Below are 11379 nucleotides of genomic sequence, written 5' to 3' on the forward strand. Positions count from 1 at the left end.
CAAAGAATAAGAAACTTGATTCAGTGATTACACTTGAGAGCGGACTGGTTGTGTGTTTGACTGACGACTTGTGTGTGTGCAGGGTCCGTTTGACTGACGACTTGTGTGTGTGCAGGGTCCGTTTGACTGACGACTTGTGTGTGTGTGCAGGGTCCGTTTGACTGACGACGTGTGTGTGTGCAGGGTCCGTTTGACTGACGACTTGTGTGTGTGTGCAGGGTCCGTTTGACTGACGACTTGTGTGTGTGCAGGGTCCGTTTGACTGACGACTTGTGTGTGTGCAGGGTCCGTTTGACTGACGACTTGTGTGTGTGTGCAGGGTCCGTTTGACTGACGACGTGTGTGTGTGCAGGGTCCGTTTGACTGACGACTTGTGTGTGTGTGCAGGGTCCGTTTGACTGACGACTTGTGTGTGTGCAGGGTCCGTTTGACTGACGACTTGTGTATGTGCAGGGTCCGTTTGACTGACGACTTGTGTGTGTTCAGGGTCCGTTTGACTGACGACTTGTGTGTGTGCAGGGTCCGTTTGACTGACGACTTGTGTATGTGCAGGGTCCGTTTGACTGACGACTTGTGTATGTGCAGGGTCCGTTTGACTGACGACTTGTGTATGTGCAGGGTCTGTTTGACTGACGACTTGTGTGTGTGCAGGGTCCGTTTGACTGACGACTTGTGTGTGTGCAGGGTCCGTTTGACTGACGACTTGTGTGTGTGCAGGGTCCGTTTGACTGACGACTTGTGTGTGTGCAGGGTCCGTTTGACTGACGACTTGTGTATGTGCAGGGTCCGTTTGACTGACGACTTGTGTATGTGCAGGGTCCGTTTGACTGACGACTTGTGTGTGTGCAGGGTCCGTTTCACTGACGACTTGTGTATGTGCAGGGTCCGTTTGACTGACGACTTGTGTGTGTGCAGGGTCCGTTTGACTGACGACTTGTGTATGTGCAGGGTCCGTTTTACTGACGACTTGTGTGTGTGCAGGGTCCGTTTGACTGACGACTTGTGTATGTGCAGGGTCCGTTTGACTGACGACTTGTGTATGTGCAGGGTCCGTTTTACTGACGACTTGTGTATGTGCAGGGTCCGTTTGACTGCCGACTTGTGTGTGTGCAGGGTCCGTTTGACTGACGACTTGTGTGTGTGCAGGGTCCGTTTGACTGACGACTTGTGTATGTGCAGGGTCCGTTTGACTGACGACTTGTGTATGTGCAGGGTCCGTTTGACTGACGACTTGTGTGTGTGCAGGGTCCGTTTGACTGACGACTTGTGTATGTGCAGGGTCCGTTTGACTGACGACTTGTGTATGTGCAGGGTCCGTTTGACTGACGACTTGTGTGTGTGCAGGGTCCGTTTGACTGACGACTTGTGCATGTGCAGGGTCCGTTTGACTGACGACTTGTGTATGTGCAGGGTCCGTTTTACTGACGACTTGTGTGTGTGCAGGGTCCGTTTGACTGACGACTTGTGTGTGTGCAGGGTCCGTTTGACTGACGACTTGTGTATGTGCAGGGTCCGTTTGACTGACGACTTGTGTGTGTGCAGGGTCCGTTTGACTGACGACTTGTGCATGTGCAGGGTCCGTTTGACTGACGACTTGTGTATGTGCAGGGTCCGTTTTACTGACGACTTGTGTGTGTGCAGGGTCCGTTTGACTGACGACTTGTGTGTGTGCAGGGTCCGTTTGACTGACGACTTGTGTATGTGCAGGGTCCGTTTGACTGACGACTTGTGTGTGTGCAGGGTCCGTTTGACTGACGACTTGTGTATGTGCAGGGTCCGTTTGACTGACGACTTGTGTGTGTGCAGGGTCCGTTTGACTGACGACTTGTGTATGTGCAGGGTCCGTTTGACTGACGACTTGTGTATGTGCAGGGTCCGTTTGACTGACGACTTGTGTGTGTGCAGGGTCCGTTTGACTGACGACTTGTGTATGTGCAGGGTCCGTTTGACTGACGACTTGTGTGTGTGCAGGGTCCGTTTGACTGACGACTTGTGTGTGTGCAGGGTCCGTTTGACTGAAGACTTGTGTATGTGCAGGGTCCGTTTGACTGACGACTTGTGTGTGTGCAGGGTCCGTTTGACTGACGACTTGTGTGTGTGCAGGGTCCGTTTGACTGACGACTTGTGTGTGTGCAGGGTCTGTTTGACTGACGACTTGTGTATGTGCAGGGTCCGTTTGACTGACGACTTGTGTGTGTGCAGGGTCCGTTTGACTGACGACTTGTGTGTGTGCAGGGTCCGTTTGACTGACGACTTGTGTATGTGCAGGGTCCGTTTGACTGACGACTTGTGTATGTGCAGGGTCCGTTTGACTGAAGACTTGTGTGTGTGCAGGGTCCGTTTGACTGAAGACTTGTGTGTGTGCAGGGTCCGTTTGACTGAAGACTTGTGTTTGTGCAGGGTCCGTTTGACTGAAGACTTGTGTTTGTGCAGGGTCCGTTTGACTGACGACTTGTGTGTGTGCAGGGTCCGTTTGACTGAAGACTTGTGTATGTGCAGGGTCCGTTTGACTGACGACTTGTGTGTGTGCAGGGTCCGTTTTACTGACGACTTGTGTATGTGCAGGGTCCGTTTGACTGACGACTTGTGAGTGTGCAGGGTCCGTTTGACTGACGACTTGTGTGTGTGCAGGGTCCGTTTGACTGACGACTTGTGTGTGTGCAGGGTCCGTTTGACTGACGACTTGTGTGTGTGCAGGGTCCGTTTCACTGACGACTTGTGTATGTGCAGGGTCCGTTTGACTGACGACTTGTGTGTGTGCAGGGTCCGTTTGACTGACGACTTGTGTATGTGCAGAGTCCGTTTGACTGACGACTTGTGTATGTGCAGGGTCCGTTTGACTGACGACTTGTGTGTGTGCAGGGTCCGTTTGACACGCGCTCCATCAGCCTCAAGATGGATGGCTTTGAGCTGGAGGACGACACCATCCAGCCGTGTGCCTTTGACTGGCTCGAGGTCCGCTCTCTGGGGCCCCACCTCAACGGACAGAGGTAACTCTTGTCCCTGACTGACTCATAATTAATGTCCAGAGGTATAAAGACACTTTCGGACATGATGTGGTTATATGCTAGATATCTTTCTCCCCTTGTCAGAAAAGAATATTACTAAATATATATATCCTGTTTGGCGATGAAGCATGCAGGAGTGAGAGAGACCAATCATAGCCCGTTACCCCTCACAACCCTTTCTTAACTGGTTCTTGCTTGTGTGACACCGTTTATCCTCTTAGAATTGACAGTCAGCTTACCTCTGACGATGTGACTTAACACGTTTATTAATGACTGCGAAATCTTGATAAAAGTTCACAGTCGCAGTGCAAGTCACTTGAGTGCATTAACCCCAAGTCAATAATATATACTCAAAGTGAAACGGCCGAAGTGATCGATCTTGTAGGAAAACTGTCCTAGACATAAGGCTAAAGCACATGACGAAATGTTTTCCGAAAACAGACAAAAAAGTACAAGAGAAATGTTGCAATTGGCAATGAGCATTTTGATAGCTGTTTATCAAGCTTCAATATAAAAGTAAATATGAACCATTAGCACTGCCTGTGTTGTCAATAAAGAATCTTGAACATGAACCATTAGCACTGCCTGTGTTGTCAATAAAGAATCTTGAATATGAACCATTAGCACTGCCTGTGTTGTCAATAAAGAATCTTGAATATGAACCATTAGCACTGCCTGTCATGTCAATAAAGAATCTTGAACATGAACCATTAGCACTGCCTGTCATGTCAATAAAGAATCTTGAACATGAACCATTAGCACTGCCTGTGTTGTCAATAAAGAATCTTGAACATGAACCATTAGCACTGCCTGTGTTGTCCATGCAGGTTTTGCGGGGAGGGTCCGTCGGACGGCGTGGTGTACCATGGCAACACCCTGGTCATCCACTTCCACTCGGACGACTCCTACACCTTCAGCGGCTTCCGGCTGCACTATGACGTCACCAAGACCAGCCAATCGCAGCCTGCCATGGCTCACGACGACGGCCTGCATGGCTTGGACTCCCACTACGCCTGTAGGTGTCATGTCTCCCTGAGTGCAGTCATCATCATCATCATCATCATCATCATCATCATCATCATCATCATCATCATCATCATATCATCATCATCATCATCATCATCATCATCATCATCATCATCATAATCATCACATCATCATCATCATCATCATCATCATCATCATAATCATCATCATCGTCATCATCATCGTCGTCATCATCATCATCATCATCATCATCATCATCATCATCATCATCATCATCATCATCATCATCATCGTCGTCATCATCAATCCCTGACCGGGACAGTCGTCGGGGGAAGGTAAGGTCAGAAGAGGCAGAATCAATTCTCCAGGCTGTTGTGTTGGGGGCTGTCGACAGAAGGTCAGGAAAGCTCGACGGACCCTATTTAGAGTGCAATCATGCGCGGCGAAAGTAAAGGACGAAACTTACAAATAAGCAAACAAGGAAATGTTGTTTGACTATTAGACTCAGAGTATTGGAGGCAAGAGGGTTCCACAGTTCACTAACACGCGCGTGTCTGTCAGCCCCTCTCTCCCCCCTTCCTCCAGCCCGCCCCGTTTCTCTGGATAACTGTTACTCTCCCCTTCCTCCAGCCCGCCCCGTTTCTCTGGATAACTGTTACTCCCCCCTTCCTCCAGCCCGCCCCGTTTCTCTGGATAACTGTTACTCTCCCCTTCCTCCAGCCCGCCCCGTTTCTCTGGATAACTGTTACTCTCCCCTTCCTCCAGCCCGCCCCGTTTCTCTAGATAACTGTTACTCCCCCCTTCCTCCAGCCCGCCCCGTTTCTCTGGATAATTGTTACTCTCCCCTTCCTCCAGCCCGCCCCGTTTCTCTGGATAACTGTTACTCCCCCCTTCCTCCAGCCCGCCCCGTTTCTCTGGATAACTGTTACTCCCCCCTTCCTCCAGCCCGCCCCGTTTCTCTGGATAACTGTTACTCCCCCCTTTCTCCAGCCCGCCCCGTTTCTCTGGATAACTGTTACTCCCCCCCTTCCTCCAGCCCGCCCCGTTTGTCTGGATAACTGTTACTCTCCCCTTCCTCCAGCCCGCCCCGTTTCTCTGGATAACTGTTACTCCCCCCTTCCCAGCCAGCAAAATTTTGCGCAGCGAATGCGTGTCGCAGTCGCCAAACTCTGCGGAACAACTGCACTGGACGCATGCGTAACGCGCGCGATTTTGCAAAGCGAAATACATGCGTGACACACTCGTTTTCCCTCAGATTACGCAGACCATACGCACCTCCAGCGCACGCTTATTTGACACCAAGACAAATTCGCACTCTCCACGCAGACGTCACGATTGCTTTACGCATTCTCACGCTATTAACGCGCTCTCCACGCAGACGACACGATTGCTTTACGCATTTAACGCGCTCTTGACGCAGATGTCCTGATCATCTTACGCACTCTCCACGCAGATGTCACGAATTATTGACGCATTCTCAGGCATTACGCGCTTTTTACGCTCTCTTCACGCAGATGTCACAATTGCTGTACGCATTCTCACGCATTTGACGCACTCTCCACGCAGATGTCACAATTGCTTTACGCATTCTCACGCATTTGACGCACTCTCCACGCAGATGTCACGATTGACCTACACAATTTTACGCAGACCACACAACCGCTTTACGCACTCACAAACAAATAATGGGCAGTGCACAACATTGTATTGATCCAGAAAGACAAAGGTCAAGCGTGCAGGTTCGATAACAGAGATGATCATAATTATGTACAAGTTCTAAAACAAAAATGCAGTCAAATAAATTGATTAAAACAAAGGAGAGATTTGAATCTCGCTTATTGCCATTGTGACTTCCAGGTTTTAATTTCACTGCATTTTGACATACCAGCAGCACGGAAACAAAAATGATCAAAATACTATTCAAAGCAGAATTCAAATTGGCAGAACAAAGAATAAATAGAACAAAACCCTGATAGTCATCATCGATACGCCGTAGTACATGCAGTGAAGAATCCAGTATAACTTATAAGAGAGAATTTTGATGTACACTCGTCACTATATCACATTGATGTAAACAAATAAATAAATAATTGGCACAGCCTAGGCATAGGCAGCAGTGAGTTGTATCAACATGTTTGAATACAGAACAGCAACAAAAAGAGAAAAAAAGTTCTACAAGCCAGCTAATAGTTGAACTTCAGATTACTAATGATATCACAAACAAACACTTAGTTAATGCCCATTCTCCAGGGATCGAAATCCAGTCAATGTACACCAAACTAGGATAACACATACATTTAGAATCTATCACGACTGCATAAAACATTGGTATGCAATTCACAAAGCAAGGAACTTGAAACATGAACATTGACATTAAACATACATATGTGCCCCACACACATTTCGGACAAGGCAGCTGAACGAAATTCAGATGTGGATGGAGCACAAAATAATTAGATGGGGCGGCGTGAAAGCATACTGGGACAAGGAACAAGCAAGAGAAAAAGGATAAGAAGATAAAAGGAAGAACAAACCGAAGAATAAGAAAGAAAAAAACAAATGAGAAGGAGAGAGAAAAAAAAAAGGAAAAAAAAAAAAGGAAAAAAAAGGGAGACAATCATATGAATGTGTACCATTTAAATAAAAGAAATTAAAAAAATTACTTTTAAAAGGAGACATTTCAGGTTTTGATTTGAAGTGTGTTAACATATTCACATATACCAGTAACTTTGCATGGAAAAAAAAAAGTTCACAATGATTTGAAGCAAATTCAAATGCCAGAGAAAAAACAGAACAAAACCCTGATGTCATCATTGATAATCAGTGGTACGTTCAGTGAAGAAAAAACAATTGACACAACCTAGACATGGGCAGCAGTGAGTTATCAAGTTTCACTACACAAAAGTAACAACTACAATAATGAAACAAAAGGTAAAATGCCAGCTAATAGTCAAAATTCAGAACAATGATATCAAAAAGAAACACTTATTCAATGCCCCTTCTCCACTGATATGTATAAGCACACCAACATGACATAAACTAAATAATTTTAAAAAAAAACATGACATAAAACTCATAAATTAAAAAAAACTTATCAGACTGCGTAAAACATAGGTTTGCCATCTCAAAATGGATGTAAAACACGCAGCTTACTCACAAAATGATAGACAAGTCTCCAGCGGCCAGCTGCTCAGCAAACAAAATAAGGTGGCGAGGATCAATATAATTGAAATGCATTTTTTTTGCTGTTTCGGAGAGAACTTTGCCTCATTTACCTTACACTGCCTGCATTCAAGGGCTAAATTTTTATCAGGTGCACCAAGACTTACATCTATAGAAATCCAATCATAACGGTTTTAAGAGCAAAAATAAAAAAAGTATATTTCTAGTCTCGCTTCTAAATTCTCAACTCAACTCCAAAAAATAATAAAGAACAACAAAAACCCGCATCATGCATTGTCTCCTTCAAGCTGCCTAGGTTGTTTGCGTTCGACTCCCATAAATGACAAGGAATTGTTAAAACCTTTTCTTTCTATTTGTTCACTTTTTGTTTTCTTCTTTTCTGAACTCTTTATACTTGTATTCTATTCATTTTAATTTAGCCTGAAGGTTTGAGTCGTGTATTAAAAATCGAATATAGTGTGTAAGTGCCCTTGAACAGCTTTTCCAGAATCATGTATTCTATATTTTTAGTATGGGATACCCACAAGAAAAGTTCAAATGCATCCATGCGTCTCCACTGATAGTAATGGTAGTTGAGCACTTCCAGTTTAGTCTTCTGTCGTTCTGACACAACCTAAAAGGGTACATCATGACTGAACATCATCTGTAGAAGAGTGTGAAGTTTAAATGTGATAGGGTGGAGTGGAAGGGGGGTAGGCCAGGAAGCATAAATGAGACGCCAAGACAGAGGTTGCGATAACGTGACTTTTACTTAACGTACACCAGAAGCAAACACCAGAAAGTTAACACCAGAAAGTTAACACCAGAAAGTTAACACCAGAAAGTTAACACCAGAAAGTTAACACCAGAAAGTTAACACCAGAAAGCAGTGTCTGATGACACATGAAAAGAAAAGAAAACATAATATAAGTACATGGCATAACAAGTAAAACGCACCATTCATACCAATGCATCCTAACCATACATACATTCCACAATAAACCTAAACAATACAGCCAAAATCCTGCAGACACAGCATTCTCTGAAAGAGAATCCACAGTGAGTTAAACAACTCCACAACAGCTAATGTCAAGGGAAGTAACCAACATCTTCCCTTAGGCCTAAGCCTTGCATTGGAAAATGCTCTACATTAACCAACTGCATGAACCGCAACTGCAAAATAATTGTTATTATTAAGTATGTTCATCGCCATGAAGACACATCTTCATCGAGTTGAATAATAACGACAAGAATAAGAAAGATAACTCATGATACGAGTTCATTACCCAAAATATATGTCAACCATAATTCCCGTTCATCAATTGTAGGGGTTTCTGCGCCTAAATCGTAAATAGGTAGCTTTACGGGCCAATGGCACTGAGGGCTTAACTTTGGGCTTTTAACCGACTACTACTCAGACTTTACTGATCTCCAGAAATAATATGTGATAAAATGGGGAAAAATGGCAACGATACACATGGGTTACGATACACGCGCGAGTTTTATGTGCTAGACATTATTTAGCCCAGTGGAATGCTAGTACAAAATGTGTATATGTGTTTTCCCCAAACAAAGCCCATTGAACTGGCGGGAAAATGAGAACGAGTCTGCCTTACTTGATTCTTACGAGTCTTTAATTTACAAGACTCTAAAACAGCTTTAGAACAACTGGTCATCAAATATTAGAAGTTATTAACGCTCAATTTCAGCGTCAAATCATGAAAGTGATTAGAAACTGATCTAGAAAACACATCTCTCCGATAGATCAAAATGGCGTCAAAATGTACATATATGCAAACATCATAGCATCAAATGAAACATAAGAATAGAGCATAAGGAAAGAATACAGCATAAGGAATGAATAAAGCATTTAGTTACTTACAGATTCTCCTCAGTGAGCACACGCAGTGAAACGTAAACACAAGAGCACAGGTATCGGAATCTAACACCACAAGTCGACCGACACAATCGAGCAGCACACAGCTCAGTATATCACAAATCGCGTTCTCTCCTCTTGCCTAAATGCTCAGTCTTTTAAAGGCTGGTCACCGTCCGATTCCCAATAGCCAATAGGGAGGCTACCTAGTGTAAGCCAACGGGGGGTGTCGTCTTAAAATTGCCTGCCCAATGAAAGGGATCGTTACCAAGGCATGAAGCCGGGTCGGTGTCAAGCACAGGAAATATTACGCACACCGGATAAGGCTCATTATATTACAACCAGTTACAAAGAAGGGGGAGAGGGGTAAGAGACTAAAACCTCCAAGCCATGACCTGGCATCTTCTATAATGTACCCTGTCAAAAGAAATGACACCCACTTGACAAAACGCCGTCCAACGATACCCAGACAGTCCGGCGGCACATTACATAACGACCACCTAAATCTGGGATAAGAGGTTAGAAAGGAATCCGGTCAAGAGTCTTCCCTACGATAGTAAACACACAATCATCCTAGCGGGAGACACAACTTGGGTCAGGGGAAGATAATAGACAGGGGAGGCAACTGAGTCGGGCAGGAGATAATTACACAAAAAGACTGGATACGCCACTTGGCTACATCCCCCCCAGCTCTATACCAACTGCGTCCTCGCAGGTACAGCGCCTCGGGAATAGCTGAAAATGACATCTATAAATCAAACACAAGTTCACCCAAGTGAAACAACAAATAAAATCAGAAACGGTACCGGATGACACTCACAGTCACCCAACCCATTCATACAAGACACAATACAACAGGCAATCAATACTCATAGTGTACACACAGTCTCTTAGCAGAACACGAACAGTCTCACAAATGACACATTGCCCACATGACAGCAGCACATTGTTTTCCTGACTGTTCACAATAGACGGATGGCGGGGTTATGACAGCGGCACACTTATTATATTACACACAAGTCCGTCTGTTCAAAATAAATAAAATCAAGTTAATCCCATGACTGCTCAGAACGACGACAATCTCTGCCGTATACGCTGTGAGCGGCGCACAGGCACAGCAGCTGGAGGAGGGACCAGAGGTTCTGGGTCTCTAGCCAGAGGCTGGTCTTGGACTCGCAGTACTGGCACTGGAAGCACCTGGGCCTGTAGAACAGGTGCAGGGGCCGCTGGCTGCACCGGATGAGGCTGGACGGGTGGGGGGAAGACAGGGCGTGCGATGCAGACAGTGCCTCGGTCAGGGAATGTTGGGGTAGCAGGGACTTGGGGTAAAGGGGCAAGATTGAGCATGGAATCCCAAAATGTGACCTGCTGAGTGTCGTGTAGCTGCACGGGGACTGGCAGTGTCACATTTTGATGCTCTTCCTCTGTCTGGCAGCTTTGCTCACGGAGAGGTTGCGTGTTGGATGTTGACTGATGACTCACGCGTTTCTCACTTGGCTGTCTCCATGACAGCAGTTGTTCACCTCTATGACGCTTGGTAGGGCACCTGCTCTGTAGATGGCCGTGGCGGTTACAAAGCCAACAACGTGGCTTCGCGGATGGCTTTTGTTGTCGTGAGGCAGCCGGCGGGCGTTGGTGCAAGGCAGCGCGAAGCTCTGCTGACTTGATGGCGAGTTCGCTGACTTGTAATTGCAGGCTGCGTACCTTAGTGCTGCTCTCTGTTGCTTGATGTTGTTGCTTCGTCACCACCTCGAAATCATCCCTCATCCACCTGAGAGCTTCTGCACGGACTGCCGCAAAAGGGACAGCCTCACGCCCTCTCACAAAGCGCAGCAGATCTCGTCGTAGAGGATGCAAAAACAGTCCATGGATGAAATGATCCCGGAGAGCATCATCTGTTAATGTATCAGGAACAACAGAATTAATCTTGACATGCAGAGACTGCAAACTGTGGGCGTATGAAAGAAGGCCCTCCTCTTGTCCCTGGTAGCGCGTGAAGAATGACGAAAGCAGTGAAGAACTGCTGGCGTGGTCTCCAAACGTGTCCTGCAGAATGGTCAGGACTAGGTCAGCCGTAGCGGTCGCCTGAGGGGGGTGCAGGTTGATCTCCTTCTTGGCAGGCCCAGCAAGTGACTGGATCAGCCATTCAGCAGCCTCGCCGCCCAGCGCCTCCAGGTTGAAGTGGGCAATGATGCGACGAGCCTCTGTGACGTAGTCGTCTAGCAGACAGCCATCTTTGCTGCTAGTGAAGAGGGGGAGCCTGGGAGGGGAGAACATCTGCCACTGGGGTCTAGGAACCCCGTCGACCGCCATCTCGGATACGCCGAGTACCTCCTACACTGCTAC

General features: G+C 46.4%; 1 protein-coding gene across 1 annotated transcript in view; it reads left to right on the forward strand.

The window, feature by feature from the left end:
* Window positions 1-11379, forward strand: part of LOC138953365 (blastula protease 10-like) — a 45912-nt gene that overhangs the window by 16979 nt on the left and 17554 nt on the right. Inside the window, exons 10-11 of the mRNA XM_070325164.1 lie at window positions 2863-2990; window positions 3836-4023. Coding sequence (XP_070181265.1) covers window positions 2863-2990; window positions 3836-4023 — 316 coding nt within the window. The remainder of the gene's footprint in view (window positions 1-2862; window positions 2991-3835; window positions 4024-11379) is intronic.

Source organism: Littorina saxatilis, linkage group LG17 (assembly GCF_037325665.1).
Source record: "Littorina saxatilis isolate snail1 linkage group LG17, US_GU_Lsax_2.0, whole genome shotgun sequence".
In the NCBI taxonomy this organism is placed as follows: domain Eukaryota; kingdom Metazoa; phylum Mollusca; class Gastropoda; order Littorinimorpha; family Littorinidae; genus Littorina; species Littorina saxatilis.